Raw genomic sequence first — 26154 nt, forward strand, 5'->3', positions numbered from 1 at the left:
AATGAGGATACTGTCCACGTACAGCTATGGAAGGGTCTCCAGAACATATTAAGTGAAAAAAGCGCAGAACACTGGCGTGCTCCGCTGCCATTAGGTGACGGGGGAGGGATAAAACAGCAGTGTATTAATAATTGCTTACATTTGCATAAAGCTCGTGTATCCCAAACTTGCGCATCAGAACCGCCCAGGGGGCCTTTTTAGCCGCACTTCAAACAACATCCACCTTGCTCTTCTCTGTGGGCGGGGTGTGGAGAGTGCCTCACTTTTCTTACCTAGAGTTCAACTGCTCCACTTTCCCGGGCCCTGACTGGGCGCCACTGGCCTGACCCCCTGCGCGCAGGGCAGTAGACAAAGGCCTATAAAGTGGCCTCTTTCCTTAAGCGGTCCAGCAAACAGGAAACTATTTCCCAGTCCTCAAGTGGCCGCTGAACGTGAGAAGTTCACGGCTTTTGAAGTAATCTTGCAGGAACCAGAGTTGGATCCAAAGCAACAGCCTTCGCCCCGCCCCATTTTTTCCTTCATAGGAAGGGGAATTGAAGGTCTGAAAGACAGTGGCCGCGAGCCAGGGACAAACCTAGCCCTCCAACATCCCCCGCCCCCGCTAAGGAAGGAGGAGCGACGGCTACAATGGATCCTCCTGCGCGCTTTGTGCGCGCTCTCCCGGAATCCAGCTGTCGCCGCCCCACTTGAGGGCGCACATTTCCGGGCTGCCCACCAGCCGGGTCGCTTCGGTAGCCGCTGCCCCGGCAGAGCCTAGAGCTGCTCCCGCCCGATCCGTGGCCGTCCGGCCCCAGTCGCCCCGCGAAATGCCAGTCGACTTCACCGGGTACTGGAAGATGCTGGCCAACGAGAATTTCGAGGAGTACCTGCGCGCCCTCGGTAAGCCACTGCTCGCGGAGCTCGGCCCGGGGGGCGCCCGGAGAACCCCTCGGAGGGGCCCCTCCCCAGAGCCTGCGCAGAAAGGGCGTCAGCTGCGGGGGCTCCTAGGGCGGCCAGCAGGCTTCCTATTGGAGGATGGGGGTTGTTGAGGTTCGTTGGTGGTAAATATCTGATAGTTGGCTCTAGACGTGTATAATTTCATTAGGAAAGCTGGGCTTTGGTTTCCTAGTTTTTGTTTTTAAAGGGTTAGCATAGGGCAGGAAACTTTGGTGCAAAAAAGTAGAAAAGTCTTAAAAGGCACAGACTGGCTGAGCGCAGAGACAGTGCAAGCAAAAGGGAACCACAGCTGCTTTCCCAGGGGGAGCGGGCCCAGGGATCCCTCTACCCTAGGAACAGGTCTCTGGGTTTTCCGGTCAACTCTTTGCCCCTCTCTGTACCCGCACTCCTGCAGATGTCAATGTGGCCTTGCGCAAAATCGCCAACTTGCTGAAGCCAGACAAAGAGATCGTACAGGATGGTGACCACATGATCATCCGGACGCTGAGCACTTTTAGGAACTACATCATGGACTTCCAGGTTGGGAAGGAGTTTGAGGAGGATCTGACGGGCATAGATGACCGCAAGTGCATGGTGAGGATTTACATACACCCAGACATCTCCTGCCCAAAGGGCCTGACCAAAGGCGGGCTAATTAATTGAGAGGGGAACAGGGGCCCTTGTGTTATTAAGAACCAGGGATCTCGGTACTCTCAGCGCCCAAGGTTGGCACCACCCACTCATCCAGCATCCTGATCCGTCCAAACTGAAGGGCGATAGTTATAAAAACTTAGGTTTGTTTAGTTTCCACTGTGTCCTGCCACTGAGTCATGTTTTTTATACACTTGACTTCACCGCCTCCCAGCAGCCTTTGAGGGAGGGCGGTATGAGTGAACACACCCATTTAGCAGGTGAAAAAACCGTCTCAAAGAGAGGAAGTAAGATGCCTGGAGTAACTCAGCTAGGGAGGGGCTGGGCTGGAGCTCCAGGCATGTCTGTTGGCTGTTCTCTGACTGCACTGTGGGCTGGTGGAATGAGAGCAGGAAGGGAGGAAATGAAGAAGAGACACAGGAAGCCCTCTTCATGTAAACTTCCTATATGATCTAGCCTGAAGCCCAGGAAGCATTGTGATCTCTGCCAGAGTCTTCTGACCTGCCCCTTCCCGTCCTCAAAACAGGGACTTGGATCCCGACTGTCCCCTTTCCCACCTATCTTTGCCCGTGTGCAGCTGAGCCTCCTTTGAACCTCGCAGCCAACACCTACTGGGAAGGTCGGCTCCTTTGCAGCTCCTGCCAGAGGTTCAGCAGTGGGGGTGGGGGAGGGGAGGGAGACCTTGCTCCCAAGGGTGGGAAGCTGGTGACCTAGAGACCCCAATTAGTGCTGTCACAGCAAACCCCAGAAGGTCACCCCAGACCTCCATCAACAACATTCTCAGGTCACTGGGAGGTCAGGGTGCTCCCAGTCTCCCTTTCACAGTCCTGAGTCCAGAGCTGTCAGTAGTTTATGCTTATTGATGAGGCCCTGCCCCTTGTCCTTCCCTCCTCCCCCTTCCGTTATACACAACGGGGGGGGGGGGGTATCTGCCGTACACCCTGCACTGTGCACAGCCCAGTGAGGGAGAGCTTAGTCATTCCATATTAGGCAATAACAGGCTCCACAGGGGAAAAGACTTGGAAGAGATGGGATTTGAACCCTGGGTCTTTGGACTTTGAAGCCCACACTCCTCCTCTCTATGGCTCCTCTCTGCTGGTAGCTTTGCAGAAACCAGATGGCCGAGGTTTGTTGAGACTGTGGTTGAGGAGTGTCGGTGCCTGGGGATAAGGAGCCCTAGGCCTAGAGGGCTCATTCTCTTTTGTTGATTCATATGAAGGTGGTCAGGAGTGAGTGCAAGCCTGCTGTGTGGAATGATAGCAGAAGAAGGGATAGCAGACGGGGAGTGTCCTTGGAGAGGCTACTGGTGGGAGAAAACACTGCTGTTGTAGGGAGATGCCAGGCTGTGCCTTGAAAAGACCTGAGGTCACTTAACCTGCCCAGATGCTCACAGTGAGAAAGGTCTGCCCGGTGCTGGCGGGGGTGGGGCATGCCTTTGAGAGAGCCGCTGCCCAGGATCTGCCCCTGGCCGGTGCCTGGAATTGCCCCATGAGAACAGTTGCCCCCAGCTCACTCCTGGGGAACTCACAGCACACAAAAAGACATTTCTCTTTATTTTGGGTCACCCACAACCTCTGGAATGTATTGGCTTGTACCTGGCTAATTATCTTCACACTTTAATTTCTTCCCTTAATGCGTAAAGCATTTACTGATCACCGAGGATACTAGCTGATAGTCATCAAGGGCTTACTACATACCAGTTACTGTTCACATTTTATTTTAATTCAATCTTCACAATATTTTACAGATAAGAAAACTGAGGCAGGACTTGTTGTGTGGTCTCAGGGAAGCAGAGTCAATGGCAGAGGGAGAGTTTAACTTTGGTCCATCGGCGCCAGAGTGCCTGCCCTTAACCACTGCACCATACTTACCACTGTCCTGTCACGTAGCAGTCTCGGCACCAGGCCCGGGGCCACAGCCCGCACAGCACAGTCCCTGCTGTTCAGAAGCCCAGGGTCTTAATGGTGGAGACACACAAACAGTCCAAACACAGTGAGATCAGTGGGGACAAAGGGAAGCACCCAGAGGAGGGGATGCCCGAAGGAGTTCTGGAGAGCGTCACTTCTGTACTTGATTAGAAAAGAACGGGAGGTAGGAGGGAGGGGTTTGGACACAAAACAAGGGACCCGTAGCTGCCTTGTTTTCTTAACCCAGCAGTGGGATAGTGGTGGGTAAGCAGATCAGGGAGCCCAGCAGTTGGGCAAACCAGAGGAAATTGGGTGGGATTCGTGGTCACTTTTGTTGCTCCAGGACTCACTAGATGGCCACTCACTTCCCTTGCTGTTGCCCATTTCGGGAGAGACGGCCCCTCTGTGCAGGCTTCCCTTGGCCCCTCCTGGCCTTTCTCTCCTGGCTGCCCAGCTGGAGGGTGGACCACAGTGAAGAGCGTGGCTGCAGGAGGGTTAGCATAATGGAATTACAGCCACCTTCCACCCTGAGCCTTGTGCGTGGAGGGGCCCTCAGGGGTCCTGAGCAGGGTGGCAGCCCTTTCTGCGCCACACACTCTGCACCCACCATCCAGAAGCAGCAGCTGGGAGGAAGCCAGTTTGTTCTCAGCATCAGGTGGATTCATTCTAAGGTGTTCTTCCCAGCACATTACAAAGGTGTCACTTCGCACAGGGGATCATTCATTCATGTTTTGTTCGTTCCTCTCTTGGTCCTATGAGCATTTCAAGGTGCTTGCTCTATCTTTGCAGCCCCTGTCTATGTTACTGAGATGAATCACATGACAGTCCTGACCTCACAGAGCTCAGGGTAGTGGGGGAGCCAGATCAAAGCGGCCTGTCCTACTGCAATCGTGTGCATGGAGAAAGGACGGGCAGAGAAGGACCCCCTCCTGGGTCTGGGAGGTCAGGGGAAGTTCCCACAGGAAGCCGAGTCTGAGCTGTGGCTTGAAGGATACACAGAAAGAATCCAGGCAGGCAGGAAGGGGGTGAGAGGAAGGCCAAGGCCAAGAGAGCAGCACTTGGTACATGCTATTTTGGACCCGTCTCATAGCAGGCCCTGGGCTCAATGTGGGGACACGGAGGCAGGAAAGCCTCTGGAGCACCTGAGCCAGTGGAGGAGACAGAGGACCTTCAGGCCATTACAGCCCAGTGCTGTGGTGGAAGCCCAGTGGGTAAGGAGCACAGGGCCCAGGCCTTGGGGCAGCAGTGGTCATGGAAGGTTCCCAGGAAGAGATGACAGCTGAGTGGGGCCTTCAAGGACAAGTAAGAATTAGGGCAGGTGTGTCGAAGGGATAACAACGTTCCAGGCTGAGGGAACCAAGGCCTGGCTGGGAGGAGGTTAAGGAGATGAGAGAGATGCAGTCTAGAAGACTGTAGTGTGGCTGAAGTGCAAGATGTGGCCAGAGGAGGGGACAGTGATGGGGAGGAGACAGGAGCCTAGATAAGGCCCCAACAAGCCCCAGGGAGCCTTGCTGGGTGAGGCGTGGTCAGGCTGACGTTCCTCTCCAAGGCCGCCCGGCCGGAGATCTGCAGCCGGCCCCTCTTCCCTAGGAATGCAGATAAGGTTCCTAGCCGGAAGGCAAAATCTGGCCTACAGATGTATTTTGTTTGGCCTGCACAATATTTGAAAAATTTCAGAGCCAGTTACCAATGATTGCCAAAGATTGCAAAATTTCATAGAAAAAATCTGTATTTCTAGCTGCTCTTACCAAAAAAAAAAAAATCAAGACGCTAGAAATGCTGGGTGTGTGATTATTTCTGTGTCATATGACTCCCTGGGACACTGTCACAGTTGCTCCCTTTGGATGGGACATTGTCCAGGTTCCCGAAGTCCACTCATCCCACCCTGTTCCCTGAGGTCGAGGATCAGCTGGCCCATCGTCACCGTGTGCACTGCAGGCTCCTCACAGCAGGGGTTCCCTGAGCGGAGTCCGGCAGCACTGGCGGCAGCAGGAGAATGTTAGAAACCCAGGTTCTCCGGCCACACCCCTGATCTGCTGAATCAGAAACTCCAGGAGTGGCGCCAGCGACCTGGGTTTCAGGGCACCGGCCAGGTGGTTCTGATGCAACTGGAGCCTTCGGTCCACTGCCCTGGAGTAAAGAAATGTCTCTGCGTCTGCATCTTTCTAAAACCAGGTGTAGGGAGCCAGGTATCGCTGGCTGGTTTAGCCCATCCTCTGACCCCCCGGGGACATTGCCATCCGTGCCCAGAACCACCTGAAATGGCTCTGTGGTCTTCCCAGGTTGAGGCGTGGAGAGACTCAGGTCTGTGTAACCCAGAGTCAGTCACTCCACTCACATTTTCAGTCCGTTCTCTTCAGCTTTTACACTGCCCACTGCGGCAGAAGCTGTCATTTTGGTAGAACTACATGGAACTGGTTTTTCTCCACCGCCTCCTGCACACCGGTATCCGCTCAGACGCAGTCTCCAGCCCAGTTTGAACCCATTATCATTTACTGACTCTCGCAGCTGTAGGCTTTGGCAGGGTGGGGGACCTAGAAAAAGGAAAGTGTTCCTCAACTTCAGACTGCGTTCTCCATTCCAGGAGGGAATCCCCCCAGTGAGGAATGACTGGGTTCTTTGTTCTCAGCTCCCCCAGCAGGAGTGGCTTTTGTGGGAGAAGAGTGAGCCTCAGCCAGGAATCGCAGCCGTCAGCCTGGCTCTGCATGGTGGTGGCAGAAGGGCCATTTGTCATCCCACCATGGGCACCAGGACAGGTTTTTCCCTGGAGGGGGTGGCTTTGTTCACGCAGGAGCCCTGTGCCTCTTCCCTGGCTGAGGCCCTGCCTTCCTATCCAGCTCTGAACTCAGGGTGACCCCTTCCACAGAGGCTGCCTTCCGCTTCAAGGCCTCCGCCGCTCTGTGGGGTTCTTTGTTTTTATTGTAAAAGGGAAACATTCAAATAGCCAAGGAGAGAGTCAACTGAAAGGGAAAGGACCCCTTCGCTCTCTCTGCCCGATTCCCATTCCCCAGGGGTGACCCCTGTTACAGTTCCTGGTGGTCTGTCTGGGAATCTCTATCAGTTGATCAATGAATTGGTCAATGTCTCTAAAGCCAAAAAAGGGGGGGAGGGCAGGAGTGGGGGAGGGAGGGAGGAACCGAGAGAAAGACCCACTTCTCAGTGTATTGTTTTTGTAACTCAGTGATATTTCTTAGACATCTTTCTATACCAGCACTTAGAGATGTTCTGAACTCTGTCCCTTTAACCACCTCTGATGTCTTCCCCTCCCTCCTTGACTTGCTTGCTTTCACCTGCCCATGATCCATCCATCTAAGGGCACGTGCACTCCACCAAACTGCTGTCGACACTTTGGCGTAAACTAACCAGCTTTCTGATCTTGTTCTTGATTCATTAAAGATTTTTTTTTTGGTTCTCATTTTTTAAAAACATACTATGCCAATGGCAAAAACAAATCCCTGGGCTGCAGAGCTGTACGTGCCATCGGATTTGGCAGTTTCTGGGAGGGGCCTCTGCCCAGGTCGTCCCGGCATTTGGCCCGGTGCTTCCCAGGAGGGAAACACGGAGTCTCTTTCACATCTTAGCTAGAGTTCTCTGACCTTTGAAATCATGTTGGCAGCATGCTTTTGAGGATTACTAAAAGAAGAATTAAAATCACCCAAGTAAAATTCACCAAGTAGCTTTCAAGAAGAGTCACAGTGGTTTGTTAGGTTTTGGTTTTCGTTAGGCTGGCACAAAGGGAAATACCAAGTACTCGGTCTACTATTAGTAAGTGCCGTGCTTGTACCAAATGGTTTTGGCAGGTTTTCTCTTTTAGTTCCCACAACAACTGCTATTCTGTAACTATTATGATGCCTGCTTTACAGATGAGAAGCAGGGGCTGAGAGAGGTTAAGAACCTTTGTAACCCGAGGTCACCCAGCCAGCTGGTGGCAGAGGAAGGATTCTAACTGCATAAAAGCCTCTATTACAAGGCCCCCCATGGAGCTCTGCTGAGGGCTGGCATTTACTGTGAGCATCATTGCAACCTGGAGGCAGACAGTGTTGACAAGGCATAAAAGTGTGGAGAAGGGTGACCTTAAATGATTGGACACAATGCCTCTGTTTTCACATCTGCAAAACAGGCATCATGGCTATTGCCTACAGGGCAAATTCTGAGGGCCGCAGGAGTAGTGCAGAGGACAGTGCCTTGTGAAGCCACCAAGCTGTGTGCACCAGAGGGCCAGAGCCCTTCTGATACTCTGGACTGAGGGCTTACCACCTCAGGCTCTAAGGACTTCTACGTTCTCGTAGTCATCCCAGACCCCTGGGTCCCCAGGGCCTGGAACCAGAAGGGGTGGGTGGGGCAGGACACCCCTCCATCCTCTGCTGCAGGCGTGCAGAGTCTGTAAGCTGATGACTGTCCTTAGTGTCCCCTTTCCCCATGGAAGTCTCTAGAAACCAGCCCCTGCCGCCCAGGTCTTGTTGCAGACATTTCACATGTCATGGGGATGTAGTCATATCTGACTCAGTTGATTGAAGCCTCTGAGAGCAAGGGCCATTTCTGGGTCACAATAGCTTCCTCCCTGGGAAGCATTTCCGTTGCTGTCTCTGTTGTATAAATTGAGTTGTGCTAGGGCACACACACACACACACACACACACACACACACACACATCCTTGTCCCCCAAAAAGGAACCCCAGGTCTCTGTGTTGCCTGAAATGCTTCCATCAGAGCACATTACTTTGGATAACTATCCAAAGACTTCTCTAGGTTTTCCCTTTAATATGCAACAACCTTAGAGTGCTAGCTAGCTGTCTTTAATACCTGGGCATTAGTAAGTCTCTCCTTCCAGCCTGCCTCCCCCTACTGTCCTGGCAAGGGTCCAAAGGCAGTGTGGGAGCTCTCTGGGGAAGAACTGTGTAAACAAGGTGGGCATGAAATCAGGAGACAGGGCTGGAGGGGACCCAGGCTGTACACGCCACCTTTGCCAGCCTTGCAACTGGCCTTGAACTCAGAAAACAAGGGGAGAAAAATCCCATCTTGCAGTGCACAGTGAGTCAGAAAAGTCATCTTACTCGTTGACTGAGAGGTCCCACTTAATGGGATTATATTCCAGGAAAATCATTCAAAAGGAAAAAACTGTATCTATTTGTATGAAGGTCTGTGTGGCTGGGTGGTAATGATCCTCAGCGACCCACACAAACATAGCCACTGAGTGAGGCTGCCCTGTGGCAGACCCTGCCCTAGCACTCCGCCTATATCATGCAATCCCCCATCAATCCTACAGGGGGTGCTGTTCTCCCACTCCACTGACAGGGACCTGGGGGGCCTGCTCCTGGTGATCCGTCTTCAGATCTCTTGACTCCTTTGTATGGTCTACAGAGCAGGCTGCCTCCTGCTGGTGTCCCTAAGCACCAAAGAACCACGGGTGGTTAGGAACTGGTGTTTAATTCCACAAGCCACCACATAGCCATGTAAGTGATCACTGAGGATAAATGAAAAGCGTTTATGGGTAATCAGCCAACAAGTTCCATAGATTCTGCCGCTTAGCATCCCTTTTCGCCAGCCCCACAGTTCTGCCTATCTCTCGCCTGTAATAATAATAACAATTAGCATCTCTTGTGCTTACTGTGTGCCAGGCTTAGCACTTTCCATGGATTATTGCATTTAATGACTGCAGTATCTTCACACCGATCTCCCTTCCACTGTCCTCCGCACGGCAGCCCACCCTTCCCATTCTAGAAGGGGAATGTGATCATGCTGCTCTAAGGTCAAAACCCCCAGAGACTCCCCAGCACCTGACAGGCCAAGCCAGGCGGCACCAGGCTCTGTAGGATGTGGCCACACCGGCGTCTCCAGCCCCACTCCCTCCCTCACACTCCACACTGGGTCCCGTCTGGCCCTTTGCAGGTGCCTTCATTTGCCGCCCCCTTTAGCATTTCTCTGCTCACTTCCCTGGGGTAAGGCCCCTGCCTCCTACTCCAGGAGGAGTAATGAAGCGGTAGTGTCATGGGGTGGAATCATCAGGTGCAGGGGCGTGACGTCTGGTTTACATTCCACTCTCCCCCCACGGAGGCTACCCTGCTGGCCGAGAACCCCAGCTGCAAGGCTGGAGGGCAGCTCTTCCCTTCAGGCTCTCGCTTAGCCACAGCCTGGCCCCCTCGGAGGCGGGGCCTGGCCGCCTGGCTGATTTGTAACCAGTTTAGTTCTGGAGCCAGACTCTCATCTTTGGAATCCCGCCTCTGCCACTTAAAACCTACTGCCCTTAAGCAAGTTCCTTCACTTCTCTGTGCCTTTACTTGTCTGTGAAATGGGGACAATCATAAAGGTGAGGCATAGATGCAGGAAAGTCTGCACTCAACTGCTCTGGCAATATGAGTTGTTATTAATTCCTTCATCTTGTAAACCATGTCCTCCAAAAGACAATTTCGGGGTGGTGACGTGTGAAGGGACACCTGGCCACCCAGAGCAAAGCTGGCAGGGCTCGCATGAGCGGAGGCAGGCCTGAGGGGCACACACTGCCCCGCACCCATAGAAGCAGGCTGGGCAAGCTCGAGGGGGGAGCTGCTGCTTACCGAGTATTTTGTGTGTCCAGCACTGAAATAGGCCCCTGCAGCCGCTTGCTCCATTTTCTCCTGTGGGTCTGTTCTACAGCAAACTCATTAGCCCATTTTGCGGATGAAGAAATAGAGCTCAGAAAGTGGAGTAGATTGCTCGGCGTCACCCAGCCTGAAAGAGGTGGGCATGGGTTGGAGCTCAGACCTGCCTCTGTCCAAGGCTGTCGTTGGTCCTCTCCTGCAGGCCCAGCAAAGGCAGGAGAGCTGGGCCTGACCCAGCCCGCAGCCTACCAGGTAGGTGCTGCGCCACGGTGACAGCCTCCGTGGCAGCAAGATGGCTGTGTGGGAACGTAGGGCAGGCCATGGGTTCACAGTGGGCAGAAGGGGGTTTAAACCCTGACCGACACTCTTAGGGGCCATGTTGCCCTGGGCATGATGACCAAGTGCTCCTGGCCTGAGAAAATTGGGGCGTTTGTCAGCCCAGGGGCTGACCAAAATTTATAAGACTACTCTATGGAAGAATAAACAGCCACATTGCCTGAGATATTTTGTCTAACAAGAAAAGGGTGTTCACTGTCTGAAAAATTACGAGAATACCTAGAATGTTTTCCTGCCATTCATTCAGTGGACTGGAATGCGAGTTTTCTCTGCCATTGATTCTAAGGTGGGGGCCAGTGTCCTGCTGTGACTGAAAGGCCCCCAGGCCCCCAGGCCCCCAGGGCCCAGGCCCCCAGGCCCCCAGGCCCCCAGGAGCCTGGCCTGAGCTATGTCCAGAGCTCCTGGCCTGCCCACTCTTTCCCAGCCAGCAACTCTTATCTTCTGGGAGCTGTTTATGTCTGTTCTCCCAGAAAGATCGGAAGCAGAGGGTGGACTCTGCCCTGCGGAGCCCCTCCAGGCACTCTGGCAGGACGGCCAGTCCTTACTCCCCACCCTCCCTTCAATGGGCCTAATAATCCTTGTACTGGCCCTAGTAGCAGAGCCAGCTCTGCCTGCTGGATGAGCAAATATCTGGATTTTTCCATTGCACCAGGTTTGGCTTGTCAGAGCCACAGAGTTGCGAAGTTGGGAAAGAGGAAGGGCTGTGAGAGATCTCCTCAGTAAATTCGGGGGTTGGAGGTGCAGGACCAGGCTCCAAGGGAGGTCAGGCCAAGAGCGCCCAGCCAGGCAAGCCCGTTTAGAAGCCTTTCTCCTGCTGCCCTGCCCTCCCTGCATCTGTCCAGGCTCCCCCTTCTACCTGGGAGTCCCAGATGAGTCTTTTTCCAATGTTACAGATGAAAGCATTTTTCCAATGTTTTTAACCTGACCTACGTGCTGTTTTTTGGTGTCCCTTCCAGCACTGCTTTCAGTATTATCTCCTCCAGGCACCCTTCCCTGCTGGAACTCTGTCCCCGCTTCAGAGGCTGATGACGTGCCTTCCCGCTTGCACATCCCCCATCACCTGCCTTTACCCAGCACTTCCTGTTCTGCTGGAATTCTCTGTCTGCTCGTCTTCTTCTCCAGGGGTGTGTGAGCTTCTGAGAGCAGGGTCCTCGCTGACCTGCCTCTGTGTCCAGCGCCCACTGCCAGTGTGCGGGTGTGGAAGCCACGACTGCTGAATGTTGTTTCCTTGCACAGAACTGTGCTGCCAAACCCTACCGCTCACTCAGGGGTCAGCTTAGATCAGGGAACGGCAGAGTGCATTAGCCCAGGGTGCTACTGGGGTCAAATCTCATCTCCCCACTTCCTGGGTAGGTGGCTTTAAAGCCTCAGTCACTGCTTCTGTAAAGTGGGGAGAAGCAGAAGTGGTCCAGGAGGGTTAGAGAATCAACTTGCTGTGACCCATGTTCTGTTTAGCATCCTGCCCTGCACTTAGTGTGTGCTCAGTGTGTGTTGCTAAGATGATGAGTGGTGACAGTGATAATGGCAGTGGTCCTTTTATTTCCACCAGGAAGCCCTTCCTTACAGCCCAGACTGAGTTGGGTGCCCCTCACACATCCCAGCACAGAACACAGGTGGAGTCCACATCAGTTTACGAGTCTATCTTCCCTCCAGGCCGCACTGCAGGCAGAGCTGGGGCCCAGCCCAGCCTCAGGGCCACCCTCAACGCTGGTCCCCCAGAAGGACTGAGTGCAGTTCCGTAGGAGCCCTGCGCCCATCTCCAGCCCTGTTTTCTTCCTCCCCACCCAGAACCTTAGCCTCAGGGGGCCTTGAGCTCTCTGACAATCTCTTGTTTCCAAATTGATTCTGGGTGCTTTCTTAAATGTTTAAGGAATTTAAAAAATGACATGCCAAGACAAGTCTTAACATTTTATCATTTTGTTTGCCCTAAGAATTTATTATCATTTGCTCTGAGCTTCTTCATGGTATTAGAATTGCATTCTCCTGTGCCCACAAAGCCTTTTTGTGGCTTTACTAGTTTGTAGTAGTTGCTTTTAACAGCTATTATGCCCCTAATTACTTGTTCACATTTTAAGGCCTTATTAATTTAGTTTTAATCTGCTTTTAGAGTGAATTGGCTTTTCCCCCTAAATGTGCTGATTTTAGATAATTGCCAGCCCCCTAGGAATGGATCGGAGGGAGAGGAGCCAGCCCATCCACTTAGGCAGCAGCCTCACCTTCCAGGAGGCCCATAGACTGCTCAGCCAGAAAGAACTGGGTTTAAGTGATGGCTCAACTCCTAACCCCTAGGTGGCCTGGGCTGGTTACTCAACTAAGCTTTGTTTATATTTGCTCTAAAGCTTAAAGATCAAGTGAAACATTAGGGAATCCTCCCAGCACATTACTAGGCATTTGGCAGGTTCTGTTACCCTCCTTGCCCTTCCCATCTGCTCACTTATTTAACATAAGCTCCAGAGCCTGAGAACCTCTTTATTGTCCCAGAAGCCTTGAAAGGGGAAAATCGAACTCTGGGAGGAATGGCCAATCTGCGTCATACAGTGATTCACATCACATATAGAAGGCACGCTGTCTGGTTTTCCAGTTCACACCCTATGGAGGCAACTTTGCTCACAAGTCCCCTTGCCCACCACGGATGAAAGTGAAACTACCAAGACATGATCTGCTTGGGGAGGAGAGGTGGTCAGTGTCTCAGAGGAGAAAGACCAAGAACCTCTTCTTCAATGGCTTTTGTTAGGTAGTAATACACAGGAATACAGGTAAAGCTCATCAATCAATGTCAGGCTGTAAGGATCAAACAGTAGATAACATTTCTTTTTAATTTTTTTTAAGATTTTATTTATTTATCTTTAGAGGGAAAGGGAAGGAGAGAGGGAGAGAAACATCAATGTATGGTTGCCTTTCGTGCGTCCCCTTCTGGGAATTTGCCTGCAGGGAACTGGCCTGCAACCCAGGAATGTGCCCTGACTGGGAATCAAACCACGATTGTCTGGTTCGCAGGCCCGTGCTCAATCCACAGTAGATAACATTTCAAAGAAATCTGATGGTTTAGTCTGAGTCAGTGTCTGTCAGGTAAGGGAGTTACAAAAACTTTGGGAGACATACTCATTTCCTGTTTGGACCCTTATCATATGAATGAAAGCACTCAACAAAGCAGGCTTCATGGGACTTTAGGAATTCTTTCTTATGCCCCATCACTCCAGATCCAGCTCTAGCCAGCAGAGGACTGCACCGCCTCCCCCATCACAGGTTTTCAGGCTTAAGTGGATTAGAGCCAGGAAGGGCTTCTCCCAGACGGACATGGGGACTCAGGCTATGTCAGAATAGCTGGGGGGGCAAGGGTCCATCATTCCCTCTTTGTTGCAGCCCCCCGGGTCCTTCCATGATGGCCTCCCAAGTGATCGTGTCTGGCTTAGGTTGTCCTTCCTCTGAGGGGTCTTACCCGTCATAGACTAACCGACCAAGCGTTGGGAGCAGAGGATGAAGGAGCAGCAGCGTCGCTGCCAGAGACAAGCTTTGTCTCCTTAGTGGCTCACATTCTGGAGGTCGCTCACTCAGTCTTAGCCATGAGGGGCAGTTACAACTCCTGAGACCAGGCAGAGCGGTTCCCAACAACACCCCGCCCCTCCCCCCTCCCTCCAATTTAAGGAACACAGACTTTGGAGTCAGACCTGGGTCAATCCTGGCTTGGCCTCTGCAAGCAGAATCACAATGGGCAAGAACTGCTCTATTAGGACCTGACTCAAACCCCAGAGACAAGATGCAGACCCAGCCTTCCGGGATGTCCCTAAGCAGAGGGCTGGGTGGGCAACAGTGATTGCTCAGCCTCCCTGCCCCACTCACTGGAGCGCTGTTTGGGCATGTGGGACCTGTAACGAATGTCACAAATTTTTGGCGGTTGTGGTTCATGCCAGGTCACTGCCAAGAGATGGGCCCGTTTAGTGGGAACCATTTGTCACTTGCAGCACAGGTCACTTGCACAGGGCACGGGGGCTCAAGACTTTCCTGGGACAGACTTCCCCAGGCCGCCTGCAGGAGTCAGGTTTTCTGTGTCACTGGTCCCATGCGGCAGTGCCAGCTGGGCTTTCTAAGGGGTCAGGGGAGCTAGAGAATGGCTTTTAAAGCCATTGTCAGAGTGAAGCCAAGCTGTCTTGATTCATCTGTAGGTGCCAGTCTTTCTGGAAAAGCTGCTGACAAGGTCAGAGTTTTGGAAGTTATTAGTGTTTTAATAGAAAAGTTAGACTGGCTTTGCTTCAAAACCAATGTGCTCTAGGTCCCAGCCCATTTGTAGACTCAAAGGTAGTGTATGTGATGAGAATTACTGTTTGGAGGAGAGTTGAGTGTGGACACCCCACCCCCTTGTCTTTGAGTTTCTCTGGGCTCCATTTCCAAGATGAAGTCTCGGAGCTAATGTGGGTGGGGGGCTGGAGGCAGCAGTGTCTGTCCCCTTGGTTTATACAGTGTTTTCTACCTTGGTCCCCAGGATAACCACCTCCCTGTGCCACGTGAGAAGCATCAGGAGCATCATTTGGGCTGAAATTCCCCTGTTAGACCCTGATTCAATGCATTGAGCAGTGGTGAGGATCCAAGGTAGAAAACTAGATTGAATGAGACCTTAAGGACCCTTCGAGATCGGGCATTCATGGACCAGGCTGAACCCCTGTCCCAGACTTTGCTGCTCCAGGTCTAGCAGAGGTGGCAGGCTGCTGCAGAGGCAGGTCACAGTGCTCTCTTCTTGGGTCCTGGGGAAGGTTGCTCTCAGAAGTTATGTTTTGTATGGTAAGAGCACAAGTGACCATTGCTTATTACCCATTCCCCTTGCAACATGGCTTCCTTCCTTCTTTCTTCTCTGTTGTTTCTAGGTGATCATCTGCTCCCCGACTCCCCATCCCCTTTTCCGTTCTCAGGACAAATCTGATCCCCTGGGCAATGGCTGGTCTGTTCCCACAGGATACAAAGCTTTAAAAGTCCCTCCCCACCACTAGTGAATGTAGGGGAGTGGAGGAAGGAGAACGAAATCACGTTTTTGGAGTCATCGCAGCTCTCAGCGGGAAGTCTCCAAATAGCTCTTCTGCTTAAACAAAGACTAATTAAATTTTACGGGAAGTGAGCCTAGCGGCGCTCCTTGGTGCCCAGCTCAGCGGGCAGCCCCGTGGAGCCAAGTCCGCAGGAAGGGAAGGAGCTTTGGAAACATTTAGCCGTGATAAGTAGCATGTCCATCAGCTCTTCACAAATCTCCAACTAAAAACAAAACAAAACAAAAACACGTTATTGTTCAACTGCAACAAGCAAACCCCGTCCATATCCGAGCCCTGGACCTCAGGGCCACCGTTACCTCGTGCCTCGTGAGCCAGCCCCATGCCTCTGATGCATTTTTCTCTCATTCTCAGCACCACCTGGTACAGTGAGTTTTTCAGGTATCCAGTGCCACACAACAAACCAGCCCAAAGCCTAATAACTTAAAATGACCATTTAGTCTTGTGATTCCGTGGGTTGATTGGGCAGTTCTTCAGGTCCAGTGACTATGCAGCTGAAAGCTCAGTTGGGGGACTCAGTTCTTCGGCAGTAATGTCTCTTTCTTGGTCTCCAGGGCTTTTCCACATGGCATTCTCTGCAGTAAAATAGCCTGGACTCCGTTAAAGCACAGCAGCTGGGTTCCAAGAGGAGGGAGTTCTGAGAGGACACGCCTCCAAAGTGCAAGCACCTATGACGTGCCCTGCTTGCCTCGTGCTCACTAATTTCCTATTGGCCAAAGCATAGCCAAGCCCACGATCAATATGACAAGGGCATGAATATCATGTGATCTATTGGGGACCACCAAATGAAACAGTCTGCAGAGTAGGGACTATTAATTCCTTTTGTAGGGGAGGGTACTAAAGCTCAGAGAAGGTTAATCCCCTTGCCCAGTCAGTCCACATGGCTGGGGACAGAGGGCCCAGGTCTGTTGACTCCAGAAAATATGTCCTTTGTGATATACTGGTTTTAACATGATACGGGTGTACAATAGGAGGGGCAGGCACCAGGAGCCTTGTGTAAATGATAGCTGAACTTCCAGCCGCTGTAACCCGGAGGGCAGCCCAGCAGATTCCCTGACCTGCCTGGCGAGTGTTCTCCCTGATGCTTCCGTCCAGCAGATCGGAGCCATGGGGCTGGCGGTGTGAGGCCACAGGCAGCATTTGGAGGCATTGAAAACATGCTCCAGGCCCCAGTCCCCATGTTTAGTCTGGTGTTGTGGCCCCTTTTACTTACCGGCCATGTTCTTCCTTTACCTTACTTCCAGAATAGCTTTACAGCACTGGTTGGCTTGTCCTTATTCACTCTGTTTGGAATTCCTTCCCACTTGAAAAATGAAATATGTTTCGCCTGAGATGAGGAGCCCTCCTGCAGCTTCTTGCAGCTTCTGTGCTCCCCCTAGTCCAAGCACCTACCTCCCTGGGCCACAAACACCTGGCACTTCTCTGTCTCTCAGCCCTTCTCCGTGGTGATCTCTTTAGGACAAGCCTTTAGGGCCCACCTCTGGCTCCCTGCACCCACACCCACCAGTGGTTGGACTTCACTGAAAGGTGTTTCTCCTGGGGGACTACCCCAGGTCTTAGCACAATGCCCAGGTTTTTTCTGCAGCCCCCAAAGACTTTAGCCAACTTGTGATGGGTGTTCTGCCCTGGGCTGGGAAATAAGGGGGCACTGAGTCAGGCAAGTCCATGCTCCAGTCCAAAATCTTTCCCTCACTAGCAGGGTGACACTGAGAAAGTCACTTAACTTCTCTGAGCTCACCTACCCTGTATATCCAGCTCAGAGAAGGGGAGGCTCTTCTGTCCAACTCACTAGGGTCCACAGGAAGGTGAGGTGGCAAAAGTGCCTCTTTTGGACACCGACAGAGTCTCTGTGTCAAGGATCCTTCTCTGTAAGTGGTCTGGTTTGTGGGGCTCTGAGAACGATTCCCTGCACCCAAAGAGCCTCCCGCTCCCTGTATTCATCAGTCTATCACGATGCCTGAAATTCTGCATCAGTCATTCTTTTGATAAGGTATTTTTATTTGTATCTACATGATCCCTGTTAAAAGTTGCCAAATGATCTGGGAAGGTGCCGTGCTAGCCCAGGAGCAAAGCCTGATTTACCATTAGTGAACGTGTCTTTCACGCTCATTTTCTGATGTTGGTGTTAGAAAGTAAACAGGTGTGAGCTTTCTGGAGCTCAAGTTGGCAGTGCTTGTGAAAAGCCTTAAAATTATGTACAGGCTGTAACACAACAGTTCTTCCTCAGGAAATTTATTCTAAGGAGACGATTTGGGTTTTGAACTGTATATACAAGGAAGTCTTACTTCTAGTAGCACAAAGTTATAAATAACCTAAGTGTCTAAGAATAGGTAGCAGGCCAAATAATGGTATGTATGTACAGTGAAGTACTACAGGGAGCAGCTTCGTGGGCCTGAATCACACAGGGCCCCAGGCTCAGAAGGGCCCCTTGCTTGGTTTGATGTTCTGCCGTCACCATTTTAAAATTCTTTTTTTAAATAAATTTTATTTTATTTTTAAGTTTTTTTCTTTTTAAGATTAAAAAAATCTTCTTTTCTTTATTTATTTATCGTTAGAAGGGAAGGGAAGGGAAGGAGAGAGGGAGAGAAATATCAATGTATGGTTGCCTCTCCTGCATCCCTCACTGGGGACTGGCCTGCAACCCAGGCATGTGCCCTCACTGGGAATCAAACCACGGTCCTTTTGTTTGCAGGCCCGCGCTCAATCCACTGAGCTACACCAGCCAGGGACCATCTTAAAATTCTTAATCGTGTTTTAAAAAGAAGCCCGTCATTTTCATTTTGTGCCAAGCTCCACAAATGATGTCGCCATTTCCAGAATATTATGTAACAATTAAAATAATGTTAATGAAGAATATTTGTTGAAGTGAAAGAAACTAGGGTACAAAACCATAAATGATGTAATCCTAATTTTTTGAAAGCAAATATATATGTATATCAATAGGGAAAAAGACCAGACAGAAGTACACGAACATGTTAGAGCAGTTATCTCTGAAGAAGCAAGATTGCAGGTATTCTTTTAATGACTGGGCTGTCTTCGGAGCATTTCTTGTGTTTCACAGTACAGAGGGTGTCAGTGTGCTCATTGACCCTCATGTGTCCAGTAGAGGCAGAAGCGTGCGTATCGTAGCCGAGAAGCAACGATTCTCTCCTGGCCTCCGATTGAGTCTGGAGCCCTCGGTGCAGAGATTTCTGGATAAACACATGAAGAGAAGTTCAGTTAATGACGAAGCCACATGTTCTTGGGAGCTCCTTGAAGTTGAGAGATGTCTGATTTCTCAGTCCCCTCTTTCCTTCACAGGCCTGGGATGGACAAGGCACCCAGCAAGTGGGCATCTTGTGTTGCGGCTTGAGACCATTCGTGGTCGTTACCCATGACACACCTCATCAGACATTAACTTCATTATGTTCCCACTTGGATGTGGGACCTTCTCTCTGGCATGAGGCTGGATATGTATTCCGAGTGAGCTCTGCAGGAAGAACTGCTGTCCCTACCCCAAGTCTTGGTGTGCCCCATCTCCCTCAGGGAACAGGCTCCAGGAGCAGAAGTGAATTTATCCCTGTGCAAAGCTGGGGGACACTGCTGGCTCCACCTATCCGCCTTGTGCTTGTGTGCAGGTGTCATCCCAACAGCAGAGGGCAGTAGTGATCAGCAAACCCAGAAGGGACAGGGCTGGGAGGCAGGGAAGGTGGTCGTCCTATGGAGAGTGGCTGCTCACCACACATAACCATTTTTCTAGATTTCTCCTTCTCTCCCAAATCCTGACTCAGCTGGGCAAAGCCGGGAACACAAGAATCCTAGAACCTTACCTCTGTAAAGCCAGGACCTCTGAGTCAATGGCCTCTGAGAGCCTCATGTGACCAATGGGGACACGGGGACTCAGAGAAGGGACTTGCCCAGAGTCACACAGTGAACAGGGGCAAACAGTTCTAACTGCTGCAGCGGGGAAGCGGGCCCGTGTGGAAGGAGGCAGGTGACTGCGCACAGGAGCGATGCCCACTGTACCCGCACACAGGTCCCAGTCTAGACCGTGAGCCCTGCACTGTCTCACCTCGAAACTCCAACGCTCTGAGCCCCGTGTTTCTGGTGGGCCCTCTGCTGCTCCAGCAAGCCTGGGAGGTCTCCCACTGGCACAGGCTGGGCCTCCTCCTATCAGCTGCCTTCCCTTCAGCACGCCCAGCACCTGGCAGGGCAGCCATTGCTTGGGAAGATGTGAGGGCCCAAGGGTGGTGGGTGGGGGTGGGTGGTAGCAAGCACTCACAGGGCAAGGGGTTGACTCCTGGAACCTTCCCGAGGACCTTCCTGAGCACATCCCTGATGTCTTGTCCTGTGCCTTCATCTCATGGTGGTCCCCCGGTAACCCCCCACACCAACCCCTCCTCTCCTCTGCTTCAGCTCCATTCTTCTGTCCTTCAATAAGGCCCAGCCCTGGTGTCTCCTCAGCCCAGAGCCTCTCCCTCCATGATTCTCATCTGGATTCCTGCCACCTTAGTCTGTAACAGGTGACCCTGGGCCACCTAGGGAAGCAGTGAGTTCAGTGGGAAGGGGGACTTCAGAGCCCCACAGGTCTGTGTTCTGACTTGGCTCTGCCATTGACCATCTGGATGGACTTGGACTTGGCGAGCCTCTTAACCTGATCTGTAAAATGGAGGTGCAAATCTGTGCTCCCTTTAAAGGGATCGGGAGGATCTAGAGAGGACACAGGGAGCGCCTGGAAGAGCCGCCATTCCTCCCTGCAGTCAGCTATTAGTATCTGAGGGCATTCTCAGTAAGATGGGCAGCTCTTTGAGGTCAGGAGTGGGGACTTTTTGGTGTCCCAAGACCTTGCAAATGAATAAATGAATTCTGGAGACAGGGAAGTCTGTGAACCGACCTCTCACCAGCAAGATGCAGGACAGCAGCCCTCACCAGCCCGCACCCATGCCCACCGGCCCTCAGAAGCCTCTGCTCCTTCCCAGCCCCACTCAGCCTTTGCACTGACGGTCCACCCCAATGACATTTTCTCCCCAACTTACCCTTTTCAGTGAAATTTATTAAAGTTTTTGTAATTTTAAAACTGATTTACATATTTTAATAAAAGCACATGATGGACAGGGGACATGAGGCTACAAATTTTCTGTACTGAAATTGATTGGACTATGGAGGTTGGGGCTGCCCCTTCTCCAGCCTCCAGGGGCTGCACACTCAAGAGTCACATACACTGTGTTTTTTTTTTGTTTTTGTTTTTTGATTGGCAGACCACGGTGAGCTGGGACGGGGACAAGCTCGAGTGTGTGCAGAAGGGTGAGAAGGAGGGACGAGGCTGGACCCAGTGGATTGAGGGTGACGAGCTGCACCTGGTAGGTTCCTGGGGTGGGGCTGGGGCAGGCCAGGCGGGGCCCTAGGGGTCCCCACTGCGGTCTGAATGGACCTTGGACGAATGCCCCATGGCTGGGCCTTGGTTGTGCTCTGAAGCTTCTCTTCCAAGGGCCTGGAGAAGATGCTTGAGTGTGTGAGTTTTCTGGGTCTAGGCTGACCCACCTGTCCGATCTGAGGGAGGAGGTGAGGGGGAACGGCTGATGGTAGAGCCAAGCCCTTCTGCATCCCTGTCTGTTTCCGTTTTCTCGGCATCTCTACGGGCCAGGTGCCGTTATGGCTCCTGTTTTCAAGATCAGGGTGTGGAGGCTCACATCCCAGTTATACAGCTAGAAAGTGGCAGAACTGAACTTACTCCCAAATGGTGCCTATTTTCACCATGGCAGAGTGTGGCAGACAAGAGCCTAGGAGAATTCTCTAAGCTTTTCTAAGACATGATCTCAACCATCTAGGTTGGGGGAAGAGAAGCCTTCTCAGCTCAGGTGTGGGCCCCACTCATCCAATTCTCCAGCCTGGACCTCTGGTCAAAGCCACTTCTGCCCCGTGAATTGTCTGGGAAAAGCGCGCACAAACCCAGGGCAGGGGCCTTAGTGCCTGTAGGGTTAAATCACACATGTCCTCTGAAAGGAGCTCTCTCCGCACTTTTTCTGTCCCCTTGGAACTCCCGGACTATTTTCCTTTCTAAGAAAGTAGCCTGGTCCGGGTGACCTGGGTTCTAGTCCTGACTCTCTGGGTGCCTTTGAGTAGGCACCTTCCTTGCCTCAGCCTCACCTGCAAAATGCCACCCACCACATAGAGTGCTGCAAAGATCAGTGTCTGCAGGAGCTCTGGGACATGGAGGTCTGGGCCAAGAGGCATAAGGGCTTTATATTCAGAGGCTGTAGTGCTTGACCTTGAGTGTCTCCTCCCTGGGCTTTACTTCCTTGGCTGCAGAGAAACGAGTGTAGATTATGTGATCTCCACTGGCCTTCTCAGCTCAGCAGTTCTGTGGCTCTGACAGAGGCTGCAAACTGGGGGCCACAAGCCTGTCTTATTTGGCCATCAGTGGGCTTCGAACTTCTTCACCCAGTGATTTAAAACTTAGGAGATGTCACATAAATATTCTGATTTCTAGCTTCCTTCAAAAAAAACCAACACAAAAACAAACAAAATAACCTTAGAAGGCTTGGCGACATTGGGCTGTCGTTCTCACTGGCCGATATCAGCAGGGGCTGCCCTGTAGGCAGGGCGTGGGCTTTCTTGGCTATATTTTAAAACTACCTGGGAGCCTTCAAAAATAGCAACTCCAGTACTTCAACCAATGAGATGCTGGTATAACTGGCCTCGCCTGGGCCCAGGCATTTATCAAGCCCCCCCAACATGCAACCGAAACATGGAACCACCGTGCTAGTTTGCCACTCTAGTCTGAGTCCTTTGTGGGTGGGGGGATGGTCAAGCCTTGTGTCTGGACCTGGTTTCTTCCCAGGCTGGACACAGACTCTGGCCTGGGGTTAGGCCTGAGGTTCTTGGAGTCTTGTGGCCCCTTGGGGAGGCAGTGGGAACATCAGAGGGCCAGTCCTGTTGACCAGTGTATGGTTCCCAACCAGCTCAATTTACAGGCAATAGCCTGACCTCCACCGATCCAGTTCAACCAACTTTCCAAGCAATAGGTTTGTTTGGACCAACTCTTGGGAAAAAGAGCAGGTGCTGAGTATTTTCAAAGCTGCTGTCCCTAGATGTACTGAGCCCCAAGCGTGACCCTGCTCTGGCCGATGACAAGCATCTGTTTTTGTTTCAGGAGATGAGAGTGCAGGGTGTGGTCTGCAAGCAAGTGTTCAAGAAGGTGCACTGAAGCCTGGGTCGGGCTTGGTCTAGAGGAATGAGTGGCACGGACGTGTGGGCCAGGATCCCACTCTTTGCACAGCATGGGGCAGAAACGTCCAGCCACCTCCAGGTATCTGTTAGCATTCTGTCTCTTGGCTTTATCTCTTTTCCCTTTCTTAAAACAAAACCAACCCAATAAAAGTGATCTCTACTCAAGACGTCTGTTTTGGAGAAGCTTCGTCACCCCACTGTGCTTATCTTTTCTCTGAGGCTTCTGAAGTTGGCTACTTCTGATGCTACCCCTGAACAGATGGGAGGAATCCGGCCACACGCCTGAAGATCTAGTCATGGTGTTGCACTGTGTGATCTTTCCCCGGGGCACTGGCTTCGGTCTGAGGTGTGTGGCCTGGCATTTAGTCATCTAGGCACCTACCACATGACGTGTCCAGTCAGGGCCAAAGTGCAGTGAGTGCCACTGACGCCGGAGAAGATGTTCTCCGGCCTGGGAACTTTGAGTCTAGATAAGGGGATCCAACCAACAGAGGTCTCCGACTCTGCATCACACGTCAGAGATGCTCTAAAAACTGCTTGTGAATGAAATGGAGCTGGATAGCAGAGGGGAAACAGCTAGAACGAGGTGGACCTTAACCAGAGGCAATTACCGATTGGATTTTGTTTCAGAGGTGTCATGAACCAACCCCAAACCACTCCTCATCTGTGGACTGATATAAAACTTTCCTCTGTTCACTGTTATATTTTAAAATTTTTTAAAATTTATTAGGGTGATATTGGTTAATCAACTTATATAGGTTTCAGGTGTACAGTTCTATCATACATCATCTGTACACTGTATTCTGTGTTCACCACCCAAAGTCAAGTCTCCTTCTATCACCATTTATCCCCATTTTACCCTCATCTACCTTCCCCACCTGCCCCCGTCAGTGTTATAGCTGAGACATGCAGATTCCCCTGGAAGAGGGAGAGCAACCCCATGCTCACACTGAAGTGTAATGAGCGCTAGCTGTGCCTTTGTATAAAGGAACACAAGGCAACTGAAGGGCCAGTGAGCAGGTGGGAGACCATGGACAGGGGAAGACACTGGGAGGGGGAAGGCTTCCATCGAGGCCCCCTCAACGTCAAGTCTGCCCAGGCTGTGCTCTACCCCTTGGCATGAGTACTGGGTTAGACGTCAGATGAGCAGAGTTCAAACCCCAAGTCCACCACTTACAGGGCCACACCACACCCCTGTGGACCTCATTTCTCCAGTCAGCAAACCATGGTAAAGATCCACCTCACCTCCCACACAGGGGGGTTGTACAGCTTGTAATGCATATGAAACTTGTAGACTTCCAAGCACCAGGTCAGGGGCTCTCAGACCTGGCTAAACATTAGAAACCCCCGGGGAGTTTTCAACATTCCCTGTACCAAGCCACTCCCAGAACCAGTGACATCAGAACATCACAGGGCGAGACCCAGGCATCAGCATTTGTTTAAAGCTCCCCAGGTGATTCCAATATGGCATTGGAGTTGAGAGTTCCTGCCTTAGGCTAGTGTTTCTAACCCGAGGGTAGTCCAGCCTCTTCCCAGGATACCTGGCAATGTCGGGAGTCATTTAATTGAACAACTTGGGTGGGGGGGCCTCTGCCCACTAGATGCCAATAGTATTCCCCACCCCAGCTGTTCAGCAGAGGCCAGGGATACTGCCAACATCCTGCAATGCACAGGGCAGCCCCCCACAACAACTTTCCCAGCCCAATCAATATGTCACAGCGATAGCGTTGAGAAGCCCTGCCATAGGCAAATGTAAGAAATGTGCAATGTTTTTCATTACTCAGGCACTTCCCTAGCTGAGATCAAGGAAATAAAAACTCAGGACCACCTAAGATTTGGGAGACCCCTTTACCTTTGTGGCCCTGGGCTCTGTCCCTGAGTATAGAGAACTCAAAGACAAAGATTCTCGTGCAAAGACAAAGGCCATTCATGCATGCGTGCATGCATTACGCAGTGTTTAATGGTGACTTACTATGTGCCTGGCACTGAGCTAGTGCCACACCTGTTGGGCATTCAGGAGTCCCCTTCCATCCCAGGCATTGAGACCCTCAGCAGGCCACCCTGACACCCTCCTCAACAGTTAGGTCCTGAGGGAGGACCCAACAGTGTGGCTCTGTTAGTGCCACTGTGCACGTGATGTGGGAAGCCCAGCTCCACCCTTGGGAGCCTCTTGTCCCAGGAGGAGACTCAGCTCCATTCTCATGAAGTAGCTCAAATAGCAGGACCCATTTTAGTGGGAGTGGGAGCCATAGAAAGTTTCTGAGCAGGAGAGTGGCATAGCCAGCATTTCAGCAAAACCAGTATGGCAGCCGTTCTCTGGTGAGAAGAGAAAAGAGCAGAGAGTACCAGCTGGAGCTTAGCACCGGGCAGTCACATTTAATTCAAAATTCACTTCATACGAGACTGATCTTCCCAAAGAAGTATATGTAAGGTGGGAGGGATGTTTCTTACTGTGTCTAAATCTAAAAGCACAGAGGCAGGCTTATGGCTTTAAAGCGGGTTTCTGATTGCTCAGCGTTTTGCAGGGGTCCTGCTGCTGAATTTGGCAGCGGAACGAGTCAGCTCTTCCAGCCTTCTCGGTGGCATTTGAGCCCTCTCACCCACGTCCAAAGTGATCACTTTTGGACACTACTGCAGGCTCCACCACTTACCTGTCACTTGGATGCCATTGTTGCAGGATATAAAAAGAGATTTTCTGTTACAACAAGAGGGCCTGATAGCATAGCGGGGCGCTAGTGACGGACTCGCTGAATTTCCAAAGCTTGGCCACGTACGGCAATGCCCGCAGGCCCGACCTGACCCCTTCATCTGGTGCCACAGGCTGTGAAAACTGTCACTGCACCTCACAGGTCCCTGGGCCTGGCCACTTGGAAAGGCTTTTGAGTTTGGGGTTCTTTTTTTTTACTGAAGAGTTATAGTATCTCAAAACACATTCTATGTGAGAACTTATTAATATACTTACATCACCTAACTTCAAGTTTTCAAGAACTGGGACCTCCGTGTGCTGCACTCAAATAGGACCTGGGGGCCGTGGCAGGTCCCACTGAGCAGGACAAGTGGCTGAGCGCCCAGGCTCCGGGGCCAGGTGGCCTGGGTTCAAATCTCAGCTCTGCTACTTCTCAGCTCTGTGGGATTAAGGCAGGTCATGCATCCCCGTGCCTCAGTTTACCCATCTGTAGATTGGGGCTAATAATTTCTCACAGACTTTGTGAGGATTAAATGAATCTAATGCATGTAAGCAATTTAGAATAGATGCATGGTACATTTTATTTGCAAAGAGATTTGAACAATGCCAGGCATGTAACAAGCCAATTTACATGTGAGTTTAAACACACAAACACCTGAGAGGCCCTTCAGGGATGGAATCAACTTGACTTCATGATGCAGGTGACAGGAGAGCAGGAGGAGTTGAAGCCCAAGGGCAGCAGGGAAGCGTCTAACAGAAATGAGGATGGGTGGCTGGTAGCCTCTGTGGCGGAGGCGGGGGCTGGAGTGAGGCCTCTCTGATCTCCCATTGTAAGTTCT

General features: G+C 51.7%; 1 protein-coding gene across 1 annotated transcript; it reads left to right on the forward strand.

The window, feature by feature from the left end:
- The first annotated feature begins 608 nt into the window (after positions 1-608).
- On the forward strand, positions 609-22794 carry RBP1 (retinol binding protein 1). The gene is made up of 4 exons (XM_037139407.2): positions 609-879; positions 1331-1509; positions 20658-20759; positions 22553-22794. The coding sequence occupies exons 1-4, from the start codon at positions 807-809 to the stop codon at positions 22604-22606; spliced, it is 408 nt and encodes a 135-aa protein (XP_036995302.1). The 5' UTR covers positions 609-806; the 3' UTR covers positions 22607-22794.
- The last annotated feature ends 3360 nt before the right edge of the window (positions 22795-26154 follow it).

Source organism: Artibeus jamaicensis, unplaced genomic scaffold (assembly GCF_021234435.1).
Source record: "Artibeus jamaicensis isolate MK-2021 breed Jamaican fruit bat unplaced genomic scaffold, CSHL_Jam_final contig_519, whole genome shotgun sequence".
Lineage (NCBI taxonomy): Eukaryota > Metazoa > Chordata > Mammalia > Chiroptera > Phyllostomidae > Artibeus > Artibeus jamaicensis.